Source organism: Syngnathoides biaculeatus, chromosome 9, assembly GCF_019802595.1.
Source record: "Syngnathoides biaculeatus isolate LvHL_M chromosome 9, ASM1980259v1, whole genome shotgun sequence".
NCBI lineage: Eukaryota > Metazoa > Chordata > Actinopteri > Syngnathiformes > Syngnathidae > Syngnathoides > Syngnathoides biaculeatus.
The window spans coordinates 11,232,881-11,246,500 of record NC_084648.1 but is presented as its reverse complement, the minus strand read 5'-3'; the positions used below and the strand labels follow the sequence as shown (position 1 = coordinate 11,246,500).

The 13,620-nt window shown below is 39.6% G+C and overlaps 1 protein-coding gene across 2 annotated transcripts; it reads left to right on the top strand.

Moving 5' to 3' along the window:
* Positions 1-9: 9 nt before the first annotated feature.
* On the top strand, positions 10-13,231 carry g3bp2a (G3BP stress granule assembly factor 2a). Of its 2 annotated transcripts, none has more exons than XM_061830435.1 (13): positions 10-215; positions 2,023-2,141; positions 2,221-2,302; positions 3,989-4,162; positions 4,262-4,352; positions 6,281-6,386; positions 6,464-6,638; positions 7,049-7,141; positions 7,249-7,351; positions 7,439-7,498; positions 9,442-9,573; positions 9,695-9,813; positions 10,744-13,231. In XM_061830435.1, the coding sequence occupies exons 2-13, from the start codon at positions 2,047-2,049 to the stop codon at positions 11,017-11,019; spliced, it is 1,506 nt and encodes a 501-aa protein (XP_061686419.1). In that variant the 5' UTR covers positions 10-215; positions 2,023-2,046; the 3' UTR covers positions 11,020-13,231. The 2 variants fall into 2 exon arrangements, with proteins under 2 accessions (XP_061686419.1, XP_061686418.1); XM_061830434.1 differs by having other exon boundaries at positions 11-215; positions 9,695-9,822.
* The last annotated feature ends 389 nt before the right edge of the window (positions 13,232-13,620 follow it).

Below are 13,620 nucleotides of genomic sequence, written 5' to 3'. Positions count from 1 at the left end.
GGCGCGACGATCTTGGGGGTTCTCGCCCCAAAATGCAGGGGTAAAACAATAAATCGAAACCTATTGCTTTAAATTTCGATTCCTCGTTGCGCTCAGTGATCATTAATCGTTGCCGAGTGGACGATAAGCACCTGGTTGTGTATGCGCAGTACACTGTTTGCTTGTAATATTATTACTGTAATCCATTCTGCCTACATAGATAGGGCTTTCACACGGTAAGTTAGCGTTATCGTCAATGTTGTGGCTGGCTGACAAGCTAAATGCTAACTTTAGCCGCATTGTCTCGTCAAACTGTTTTTTTAAGAGGAGCTTTCAGTATTTTAATGTCAACCAAACTCGTAGTTTTCTTCCCTTTGTAACCACCCTGCAGTAGCTGGCATTTAGCAGGAGTTCTGCATTCTCGCAGCTGGCATTTGTTCTCTACACTGCAGAACGTTTGATAAGTTAAGATAGTAAAGCTAATTACAAATTAAATTACAAACGTTTTTTTTTTATCGCCAAACTGTGGCATCGAATGGGTTTAAATGACCAAGTTGTAACGATAAGATGTTACAAACGGTTATCTTTGTTTTGTCGCTGTTTGTTTCCCCCCCTCCATTTGCTGTTAATGGGATTAAAATTAGCAACATGCTTTTTACATTTTTAGGTTATTCTTACAGGCTTTGATAGAATAACTATTAAAAACGTATTAATTGCACGATATTCTGGTTGATGTAACCGCGAGTGTCCCAAGACAAAGAAATAAGGACGACGCCACAAGTTAGCCTAGCCGGTGCTAACGCTAGTTAGTGTGGGCTCTCCGCGGGGCGACATTTTGTTTATTTTTCGCACACGGAAGTCGGCAAAATGTCATTGTAATTTTATTTGCATTGTAATTGAAAAGACTTGTACGTCAATTAATACATGACATAATGCTACAGTCGAGAGGCTTGTATTGTTCATGTAGGCCGCCGCTGTATAACCAGGGAGATTTAAATAAATTAATTCAGGGGTTAACAATCTTATTTTATGCGTTTTCTATAGCGTACATTATTGTCCCGATCAGCGTCTATCTCCCAGAGGATCGACGTGATTTTGGATCATGTCACACTTAGCTTTTGATTTAGCCTCCGTGCTAACATCGGCAGTTGTTTGTCAAACGCTGGCCAAGAAGTGGAACTTGTTTTTTTTTTTTTTTATTTTATTTTTTTATTATTTTTTTTAAATCCTAAATGTCAGGAGTTTTCCTGCATGAGGAATTTGGAAGTCGCCACTGCTGCCACTTACACTTCATATCTTATGAAAGCTGTTGTGACCTCAAAAGCCCCGAATAATCAGAAGAATGGTGCCACAATACCTCTGTTTTAAATTGAACCATGAAAACCCTGGACAGTAAATCAAGTTTGGGAAGATAAAGACACACTAACTGCAAGTAGAAATGAGAGATTTCTCAATTAAGACCCCTTTAGCAGACAATCTGCTTAAGTTGGTCTGCATGGCCACTTTAACCAGAGTACAACACAAAGAATTTTGAAAATCAAACTAAGGATTCTGGGAAAATGTTGTGTAGTGAAAATATTTTTTTGATTATTTTTGTTTGATTATTTTTTTTTTCTCCTATAGAAAATCTGGTCGCAAAATGCCTTTAAATGAGCAGCGCCGTCAGCATTGTTGACCATTTTCAGTTAAAAACATCAACCGTTAAGATAAAGGACCCAGAGGGGTTCAATGTGTCGAAATTATGGTGAAGTTTTTAATGCCCTATCTTGCCCTAAAAACTCGGCACAAATAGCACAAAGGAACATTTGTGAGAAGAATGTGGAGAAAAAAATGGATTAAAGTGCAAAACAGTTTTTTTTTTCATAACTTGTAATAAAGGTTTAGAGCTCTTTTACATGGTATTTTTTATTTATTTATTTATTTTTAAATAGAAAATTCCACAAAGATGTTGGCCACCTTTTCCATTTTGTACAACGAGTAAGTTATGCTTAATGGAGATGAGCAATGAAATAATCAAACTGTGTTTCTCTCTCTCTCCTTTAGCACTTACGATTGTTTACCAAAGAAATGGTGATGGAGAAACCAAGTCCCCTGCTTGTCGGGCGGGAGTTTGTGAGGCAGTATTACACACTGTTAAACAAGGCACCAGACTTCCTGCACAGGTACGATCGACCGCCGTGGACGAGGTGCTTTGTCTGCGACATATAATCCAATTGCTGTTTAACGCTGCTTTGTTGTCAGGTTCTATGGGAGGAACTCGTCCTATGTTCATGGGGGTCTCGACGCCAGTGGGAAGCCGGCAGAAGCAGTGTACGGGCAGGCGGTAGGTCACAGTTTTTGTTCCCCCAACAGAAGTAAACGCAGTGCAGTGGTACCTCAACTTGTGGGTTTATTCAGAGGAGTCGGCTGGTCATTTAAAAAAATAATAATTTTTGCCTTGTTTTGCACATTTATGTGCAAGGAGAGCCACACTTGTGGTGCGCTGTGGAATCTGTGAGGGCTCGCATGTGGTGTAGATGGTGTAGGCCACAACTCGCACTTACTGACTCAATCTCCCGAAGTCCCTCACTTGGCCTTCATCCACACGTCCGACATAAGAATACTGCAGTATATAATTACACTTTATGGAAAAAAAAATTCTTTACTTTATATAGTTTTTCTAAAACGAGGGTATTTTTCTTTTTAGAAAAATGTAAGTTTTGGGGAGGAATGGATTCATGGCATTTCAATTCATCCATCCATTTTCTTTGCCGCTTATCTAACTCAACGAGGGTTGCGGGGAGGGCTGGAGCCTATTCAGCTGTCAACGGGCAGGAGGCAGGGTACGGCCTAAACTGGTTGCCAGCCAATCGTAGGGCACATGGAGACGAACAGCTGCATTCACAATCACACCTAGGGGTAATTTAGAGTGTCCGATTAATGTTCTGGGATGTGGAAGAAACTGGAGTGCCCGGAGGAAACCCACGCAAGCACGGGGGGAACATGCAAACTCCCCATAGGCGGATCAAACCCGGGACCTCAAAACTGTGAGGCCAATGCTTTCCAGCTGATCCTCCATGCCACCCCATTTCAATTCATCTGCAGTGAAAAAAATATTTGATAAAGTTAAGACCTCGGTCACAATCAATTTAACCAGTAAATCAAGTGTATCACTGTACGCAGGCTGGATTGACATCACACGATTCAAGGGGCAGTTTGCCTGCTTGGTAAAAATGAATTGCTGCGTGTATGTTGAACCTCGGTTTGCGAAGTTTGGTTTATGAACAATGTATAAAAAAAGAAAAATGATCTCAGATTGCACTCGTTTTTTTTCCACTTTACGAACGGTACTGGCATGGCTGTGAAAAGTTCAGAACTTTGTGTTTTTTCTTGGACTACATCAACATCAATGACTTTCTGCTTTTATTTTTTTGTGCCTACAGTGTCCAGCACATCCCACAATTCAGTCCAAAAGCTGCACTGCATTGTGGGAGGTGGTGGCATTTAGGGCCAGCGGTGACCTGATTGAATGTAAACATAACCCTAAAAGCTCAACAGCGGTGATTTGGCTGTGAACCCACTATTTCATTATAAAACAATTTCACATATTTCTATATTGTGCATTTATTTTCTTTTTTAACCACACGACGATCGAAATTACACAAACGTCGTTCTGTAGATGGAGTGGATTCGTTGCTTTTACAAAGTTTTCTGTTTACAAACTGGGGTCACAAAATGAATTGTTCGTAAACTGAGGTTCCTCTGTATTAAGTTGCATTGCTTGTATTTTATTGGGGAGATGCATTCCTTTGTTACCGTTGGGTTTCATGGTCATTTTCACACCTTTAGTCTTAACCCTCATTGGTTCTCTTCTGTGGTGACAATGAAAAAGAGGGAAAAAAAAATCAAAACTTGCATTTTTTTGCTAATCTCTGAATTCTCTACTCAGCCCGATCTGTTGTGCTACCCTTAATTTCATCGTCCAAATCACAAGATGCTTGATTGACACGTTTTGTTGTGTCTCTTGTAGGATATCCACAAGAAGGTCATGTCTCTGCAGTTCAGCGAGTGCCGCACGAAGATCCGGCACGTGGATGCCCACGCCACACTCGGCGACGGTGTGGTGGTGCAGGTTCTCGGTGAACTCTCAAACAACGGGCAGCCCATGCGGAAGTTCATGCAGACGTTTGTGCTCGCCCCAGAGGTTGGCTGCTGTTAAAAATCTTGCTTTATTGTTCACGGTTGTTTGATTGGGTCATCATAAAATGAAAATTGGATCAATCTTTTCAATTACCTTTGCCAGGGTTCCGTGGCCAACAAATTCTACGTACACAATGACATCTTCCGTTACGAGGACGAAGTTTTTTGCGACTCTGAAGCTGAACTTGATGAAGGTAAGGCATTCACAAATAAAATGGGATGCTGAAATGTGAAATTTGATTCAATCTTTCAGGAAAAGTAGCATATTTGTGGTAATACAGTGATTGATTCCTTGATTTATGAGGTTAATTTGTTCCTGACCATGCTTAATTTACACATCAAATAGTTTCTTCAATGCAATGAATTGAAATCTATTCCTCCAAATTAAATAGTTTGTTACATTTTTATCGGGCTGATTGGATTCGACCTATAATTGGCCTTTTTTTTTTTTTTCCTCCGGCCAATTGGTTTTGATGCGTTTGCCGATCCAATCTACGACATCATTGATCAAATATCCAAAAGACATTTACAACACATCGCCGTCATGCGCAGTATATCTGAATCCAAAAGCTTTTATTTTTATATTGCAGGATTTGTTTGTTTTCCCCCACCCCTTGTGTCTTTTGACAGAGTGTAAATATGTGGCAGTCAATAAAATTGTTGAAAAAAATCTTGGCTGCATGGGAGGGACAAGACGGTTGAGACAAGATGATACATAATGTGCGGATCAAACTACAAGACAAATTTGCTCTTTCACAATTGCATTATGTCAGACTACTACAATATAATCTTGTATTCCAATACCACGGCATCCTGTTTTTTACGATCATTGGGCTCTATCTTGTCCACTCAAATGCAAAGCAGATTTTTTTTTTTTGTGTAGAGCATTTCATACACAAGGTACCTGCTTTACATAATTAAAAATGCAAATACACTCGTTACCGTGGTGATAACACGAGTAGATTGTGCCGGCTGTACTATAAAAATAAAATGAAGGGGGGGAAAAACGTGGTGGTCACTGGTGCTCAGGACCTGGTTTGGATGTTCGTCTAAGGTTTGCTTGAGGTATGTTCACATACTTTTAATACGATCCGGCTCACAAGCAATTAACAAAATTTTACGTAGCTTAGAAAGCTCGTGCTAGCTAGCGTTCATGGTTGTCTGTAAATATGCCGCCTTTATGTTGAAAACATGAGCTGATTGAAGCAGTGAATTCCAACCTTTTTGGCGCCAAGGCACATGGAATTGACAAATCTCACGGCACATTAACAAATAAAAATATTATCAAAAGTAGATTAATATGATAGTAGTATTAATTGGTGTATGAACTTACTGCCATTTAATAGAAGGCCATTAATTTTTGTCTATCACTTCTCCTTACTAGCAGAAAATAGATGAAAAAAGTTACATTTATTGTAACTATATTTTTTGAGCAATTAAGTACTGACGTATACACAGAAATTAAAGTACTCATTGCTCCATCTTGTGATCGGCTCGGTGATCAGTTAATTTTTTTAAACTCAGTGATCGGTCCCAAAAACCATGATCGTGTAAAGCCTATTCAAAACACTCTTATCAAATCACCTTTCCATATTGAAATAAATGAAAATGCCATTAATCTCTTTCAAGCCCTCAGAAATACACCAACTTTTTTGGAAAACCTCAGTGTAACATATTGTGCTTCATGTAAACAGATTAATAATATGGTTAAAAACAAGTACAATAAGTTAATACATGACCATGACAGAACAGCTCAGTAAGCTGCTGTGGTGTTAGTAAATTTAGAGAGCGAGAGATAGAGAATGTTGTTTTCAAAAGTTACATTGTCTGTGTTTCTGCACCTTGGGTGTTAAAATATATATAATTTAAAGTGTTGTTAATACCTTGATCAGTGTCCATTAGTCCATTTGTAGTCGACAAATCATATGTTCGGACTAGTGAGTGAAATTAAATAATTTTAATGCAGGGCACCTGATGATAGAATGGTGTGGCGAATTCTGGAGGAATTACTGCCTTAGCGGTTCCAGGGTGCCGTTTTTGTCAGATTTTAACCACATTTTTGTTCTTCTTGTTCTTGTTCGAATTCTCTGACAAGTTATGAATTTAATTGTTTTCCTCTCAGAATCAGAGGAGGAAGTTGAGCAGGAGCCAGAAGAGAGCCAGGCATCTCCTGAGCCGCTGCAAGAGAGCCCCAACAACACCGCCTACTACGAGCCTCACCCTGTCACGTACGCTCGTGCTTTTTCTCCTTAAATTCACTTTTGTGGTATTGATATTAAATTTGAGGCCATTTTGTGCTTTGCAGCAACGGAGTGGAAGAGCCCATGGAGGAGCCGGCTCCCGAATTAGAAATGGAGCCTGAGCCCAAAGTCGAGGAAGTGAAGGCTGAAGTGGATGAGAAGGTTCTGGAAGAAATGGAGGAAAAACCTCCCTCGCCGGTCCCAGTAGAGTCTCCACCCCATGCTCAGGAGCCCCCCAAGGTATGTGGGAATTAAACGTGAAGCCTTAAAACCCGTGTGGATCAATGGATCATAACGTTTCTTAATGCTTACATTTTTTTTTTTTTTTTTTTTAAACCTTGAATTCCAGCCTTACGATTTACGCAATCGGCGTAGTTTTGTTTTTCCCGCCCTTGTTCCTGTCGTTACTATAACAGTAATAAATTGCACTTGTCTACACAGATGCAAAATGGCCACATTGGAAGGATGATTGTGTAGATAAAATCTGTTATTACTAAAGTAGTGATAGTCGTGGATACTACTTTATTTATTTTTAGGCCACATCTTATTTTGAGCATTATAACGCAAAAATGGCAAAATGCTGTTCAATTCAATACTGTGGTTCTACAAGATTTTCATGGGAAAGTTGACTGTGCCCCCTTCCTCCACAGACATTTTCATGGGCCTCTGTGACCAGCAAAAACCTTCCTCCTGCTGGCACCTCTGGAATCTCCCCCCATGTTGTCAAGGTTCCGAGCTCGCAGGTAACCATACTTTGAAACACCTTTTAAATTGAAATTCATTAATCATCCCCAACGACTTACCCAAAAACACAATTTCACACATTTATGTTTCTCGCATTTGTCTGTAGCCCCGAGTTGAAGCCAAGCTAGAGACTCAGCCGGCGCCGCTCCGACCCAGAGACCAGCGCACACGTGACAGACCAACCTTCCCTCCGCGAGGACCCCGGCCGGGTACTGCCCAGATTCGTTCAGTTTCTGCCTTGACAGAATTGAATGACATTTAAAAATTGATGCGCCTTCTTCTTGCTCTCATAATAGATGTTGTCCCATCATCAGAGGGGCAAATGGGAAAACCTCACCTGAGTTTTGTTAACAAAGGTAAATCTGCATTTTGAAGTCTCTTTACAGTTGGGAATGGTGGCTTTTTTTTTTTTTTTTTTTTAATAAACCTCAACACAGTGCAATGTTCATGGAAGGAAGTTATGATTTTTTTTTTTTTTTTTTTTCAAGAAAAGAAGGGGGGGAGTATGTAGAATATTTCCTGAAATAGCTTTTATTTACTCCTAATCAATCTTACTCTGCAATTGCGTGCAAAAGGGATATCCTGATCACTTTTTACATCCAAATCAATTCATTTTTGGGCATCTACCAGTACTGAGTCCTGATCAGAGACCATAGCAATGTGTTAAAGGTCCTCTATTTTGTCCGTTTAGATCTTTTATAAGGTTACTGTCTAACATGAACTTACTATAGAATCGTCAATACTTCAAAAAGTATCATGGTCATGTCATACCTGTCTTAATTTAAACTTTGTTAGGATATGCTGTTTACTTGCAACCATCTTTAATAATGAAAACTTTCAAAAGAGATGCTGAATTAATTACATGGATTACAATGTTTAAATTATCATCTTTAACTTTTCTTCTCACGTGTTATGACTATTTCTTCAAAACATTGATACAAGCATAGTGACTTTTTTTTTTTTTTTTACTTGAGCTATTCCAGGTTATGCATTTGCAACTAAGCATTATATAACAAGCATATACAGTGAAGCCTCGGTTTGCGAACGTCCCCGTTTTCGAATTAAAATTGAAAAAAAAAATTTTTTTTTTTTTTTTTTGCTTCTGTTATCAAATGAAAATCGGTACTCAAATGCCCCCGACAAAACCCGGAAAAAACATATTGCACACGGCTAAACCAGCTGACCCACGACATGCTTTGTTGTGAGTTCCCACGCCGCTGAAAAAACCCGGAAATAACAATGTGCGCTGCGCAAGCAGCTGACCCACCCACGACGCGTTTTGTTATTGTGAATTTAAAACGCCCCCTGAAAAAAAAAAAACAAATGGAAATGACATCGCGCGCGGCGCAAGCGGTTGACCCACCCATGATGCGTTTTGTTACTGTCAATTTGAACGCCCCTCGAAAAAGAAAAAGGGAAAAAAAAATCCGGAAATGTCATAACGCGGGCAGCGCAACCAGCGCACTTTTGTTATTCTGTATAACGCAGCCTCTGTGCACAAAACGTGTCCCGCTAGTGACTGTTGTTTTTCTTCTCATCGAGGACTACCGTATTAGCCCCCAATCATGGCTCCAAAGAAGGCAAGTTGCTTGTTTAAAGCTATTCTGCACTTTTAATTAAAAAAAAAAAAAAGTTTACAAGGCTGGGGACCGATTCGCTACAGATACAGCAATCCACTCCCAGCCTAGCGTACTCTACTACTAAAGTAAATATATTTCTTAAATTATTTCATTATATAAAGTATTTAAACTATACTTGTATTTCTACTATGCAGTTTATTATCAGGAAAAGCTAAAAAATGCTTTAAAAGGCCTAATTTTTGAGGCTTAGAACACATTATTTCTTTCTATTCATTGTAATGGGAAACATCGATTGTTTTCGAACAAATCACTTCTTGAACAGTTTTCTGGAATGGATTGGGGTCGAGAACCGAGGCATCACTAATTATATTGTAAGATTGACTAACCGTTTGATTGCTGAGGGACATCTGTCTACATCTGGTGGCTGAAATTAGTTATTACATTTCTACTCTATGCCTCCATCTCGTGGTCGAGACCCAGCTTTACAATTTTTTTTTTTTTTAGTTTTAACATGTTTGAGTCTTGAGTTTCATCCATCTTCATTCTTCACCCCATCTGGACACTCAGCATGAGGGCCTCCTCAACAGAGGAATAGAAGTCTTTCTTTGCTGTATTACTCAGCCGTGGGGAGTGTATTTCAATATTTTGGCTTTGATGAAATGCAATAGTAATGCAATGGATTTTTGTGCACTCATTAAATTCTGTGGTTCGTACGGCAGGTGGCAGAGGGGAAGGTGAGTCCGGCGAAATGGAAGTTAGGCGAACCGTGCGCTACCCGGACAGCCACCAGCTTTTTGTCGGCAACCTCCCGCACGATATCGACGAGAGTGAGCTCAAAGACTTCTTCATGAGTACGTACGCCGTGTCATTTTTGAACATCACTTGGTGGAATACATTGTGGACACCCGCAGCTGTGGATTTGGAGCTACTTTTCATTCCCAGATTTCATTTTTGTCTTTTTCGACTTTCCAGATTATGGGACTGTTGTTGAGCTGCGTATCAATACAAAGGGCGTCAGTGGAAAGCTCCCGAATTTTGGATTTGTAGTGTTTGATGACTCAGATCCCGTGCAGAAAATCCTTGGGGCCAAGGTAGACGGGGCATGTATTGACATTTCATTATCCACTTTTACCCACTGGATGGTGCTTTTGGTGTAGGTCATTGATTTCCAACTAATGATTCACACACTTGATCCTAAAATCATTGATTTCCATAGAAGTAATGTATCTTTAATATATGTATTCCTTTGACTTTATAGTCTCAGACGGAACAATTAAATGTCCTTCGACCAGATGGTCGAAGGTATGTGATTGATCTGGCTGTTATTTTTGTCTGATGATGTGCTATGAGATTTTTCTTTTCTCATTTAGGATTCTTTGTGTTTCTTAAAAGAATTCAAATCATTTATAGCACAATGTGGTGGAAGCAAAATATAAATTTTGTTCTCAAATAACTTGAAATATGATCCCTCTCGTATCTCACCACATCACAATACATTCTCCTACAGTTGTGACACAGCCATTATATGACAATATTATGTCAGGGAAATTGTCAAGAGTGACATTCATGCATAAAAGCGCCGATTTAATATTTGTCCACACTCCCCAATATCGCATCCACAACTAGTAATGTGTAATTATGGTGTTCTATAAGAACCTGATTCACAATTTCAATTGGACTTTTATCACCTAGACATGTAGCAAAAGCAAACAATGATGTTCATGATATTCAATATGCGTTTGTGCATGGGTGTACGAAAATGTGAATGTAAGCGGGGGGTTTGATACTGAGGGTATACGAACGCATATATCCCATTGCTTTTGATCCATTTTGTTGTGTTTAATGATTATTGTAAGTTTAGAACCCCACCACATTTGTCCCCCAAACATTAACCTTCATCAAGATCCACAGATGTACGTTAATAGGTTAGATATAAAATTAGTTTTTACTCTTGGAAACAATCTATCCTGGTGTTTGTGTGCTTTCGGCACCCCGATCTGACTTTGGCCTTCGTCCCACAGCCCATCATGTTCCGAGGCGAGGTGCGTCTCAATGTGGAGGAGAAGAAGACAAGGGCAGCGCGTGAGCGAGAGATCCGGGGCGACGACCGTCGAGACATGAGGCGCAACGACCGAGGGCCCGGAGGCCCGCGGGGCATCATGGGGAGCGGCATGATGCGGGAGCGCGACGGCAGGGGACCCCCACCCCGGGGCGGCATGGTGCCCAAACCGGGCATGGGGTCCGGAAGGGGCTCGGTGGGCCTCGGTGAAGGTCGCTTCACGACCCAGCGCCGTTGATGAGAGCGGGGATTTGTACCGCCGGCTTCAAACATATATATTTTGGTTGTGCTTTTTTTTTTTTTTTTCTCTCCTCCCCTCTTTACGTTGGAATGTGACACATGCTGTTGAGCTTATTTAATTGTGAGCCGAAGATATTTTTTTTTTTGTTTTTTGCTACGGCAAGAAATCACAAACTCATTTATACATTTTGTGTGGTGAACGCAACCAGGAGTCATCTTGTGCCACATTCAGAGGGACTGAAAGACTTTAAATACATAACTTTAAAAAGCAAAAGACAGCCCGTCGTTTTGGATATGAGATTATCTGCCTTGACTTAACCTTCCATTGCACATTTTCTATGGTAGTTACTGTTGGAAGATGCAGAAGTTGTACTGTTGTGAGGGGAAAGGCCTATCCCCCCCCCCCCCCTCTTTTCGAGAGACCACAGTTTCAAATTTTGCATTGCACATTTGCCAATATGAACTCATGGATATTTTTTTTCCCTCCCCCCATTCTCCTTATGTCAATATTCTCACTTGGAAATTCACTGAAGCAAAATGACACAAACGGGGCAGGCCTCGCTGCTGTGACCAACGTATACCGAAAATTTCCTTTTACTGCTGGATGGACAAGATGACCTATTTTTGCCTCATTTCTAAGTATAAATAATGGAATCCGCCAAAATGACAGGATGTTTGGAAGGGGTCAGGTTGGTGACAAAGAAGAACGGAAGACTGGTTCTGTGGTTTATCATCATTCAAACTTTTTTTTTTGTCAGCTAGGGATGAAGGACACCTACCCTATTGTCAAAAAGTGACAGAATAAATGTACAGCAAAAGTCATCGTTTACCGTATCACATTATTTTCTCTTGATATATGAAAAAAAACAGTGCCTTCTGCTTTCACCTTCCTCGCTCTTACTAAAGCGATGCCATTTTTGGACTTTGGTTGGATACGGATAATTTCTTGCTTTAAGATGTAACTTTGTGTTCATTTTCTTTGCATTTGTCTGCGTTTTGAGCCTGCCCTCCTTTTAAAGAGCAACAAAGGTACATTTTTAAATTTCATCAGAGCGCCAAACAAGCTGCTGTGATTTCTTTTTGACAAAGTCGGTCTGCCCAAGTTAAATGTGTGGTGGTCTAATGCAAAACAAATGGGGGGGGGGAGCATAAAGCTAAGTAAAAAAAAAATGTGCAGGCAATGTATGGCTTATGATAAGTAAAATTAAGTCACCTTATGCTATACAATTAAAGTAAAGAAAACTACTCCCCATTAGACAATAGCAATTTTGTAAGCAGCCTCTTGGTAAATAGTGTGAATGTCATATTTGGGTAATTGCTCATGTTGAACAATTCATTTCCTGCTTTATGGTACCTTTCTGTGGCATGACAAAATTCCAAAAAGCAACTTTTGACGTTTTATCACCAAAAATTACGTTGAAGACAAGGTTTTCCAGGTTTCACTTTTTTCTTTTTTTTTTTTTTTTTTTGCTCAGGATTTACATAACTTTACATTATTTTCTTGAAGTAGAAACCGAATAGTTACTCAAATATATAATTTTATAGATCACCAAAAAAATACATGGGATCACTTTTCTAGCTGCATTTGTATTTTTCTTTTTATGCCACTTGCTCATCGTACTAAATATATTCATGTGTCCTACACGGGCTCTGCTTTTTTTTTTTTTTTTGTGTCTGTCTTGGATTCAGATTGCAAGGCGAAGATGTTTGATAATCTTGCACTGAAAACGGGGGAAAGTGATGTAGTAAAAAAATTGTTCTTCCTTGTCCGGAGAGTAATGCACTACTTTTTTTTTTTGGTAGGTTTTTTTTGGGGGGCGAGGGGGATAACATTCCCAGGTGCAACCTGTCTGTGTGGAACATGGCCTCTCCAAGATTCAGCTGAATTGGCACACCCTATTTTCAGAGTAATAGGCATTTTTTTTCTTTTTTAAGAGAGAATTATAACCCATTCCTCATAGATCCTCAAAAGCAGATGAATGTGTAAATTATTGTCATTATAATTATGAGTTTTCTCTCTGGTTGCAAGTAGACTGGATAGAATAATTCATGCAAGTCCTTTTTTTGAATGAAAATACTGTTTCAAAACAATGACAGCCATCTTTTACTGTGTTTACCCTTGTTGCTACAGTACGTTTACTTGGTTTCTTTAATTTTCCTTTCCCTTTTGAATTGTGTCAGACTTAATAAACTACTGATATCAGCACCACTTATAACATTGCTCGTGTGTTGTGCAATTTTCCCATTATTTGTACAGTGGTTTATCCCAAATTAAATACCTTGAAAATGAATTGCTTTTATGGGGAAAAAAAAAATTCTCAAAAGTATGAAACCAAATCTCATGAACATCTGTGATTTACTGTTATTTCAGACAGACTTTCTCAAATTCCATTTCTGTTTCTATGGTTATGCCACTTTGTGACAACAATATAGTTATCCATCCATTTTTGACACTGTTTATCCGCACCAGTTTCACAGTTGGGCTGGAGCCTATCCCAGTTGAGTCTGGGTGAAAGGTGAGTTACACACTGGATTGGTCGCCAATCCATCGTAGGGAACATATAGGCAAGCAAGCGTTCACATTCATACTTTTACTCCA

What these genes read in the sequence shown, in the direction of transcription:
- g3bp2a (XM_061830434.1), top strand. Translation starts at nt 2,047, where the DNA reads ATGGTGATGGAGAAACCAAGTCCCCTGCTTGTCGGGCGGGAGTTTGTG. An exon ending in TACGAGCCTCACCCTGTCAC is followed by an intron (nt 6,387 to 6,463) that starts GTACGCTCGTGC and finishes TGTGCTTTGCAG; the next exon opens with CAACGGAGTGGAAGAGCCCA. An exon ending in ATGCTCAGGAGCCCCCCAAG is followed by an intron (nt 6,639 to 7,048) that starts GTATGTGGGAAT and finishes CTTCCTCCACAG; the next exon opens with ACATTTTCATGGGCCTCTGT.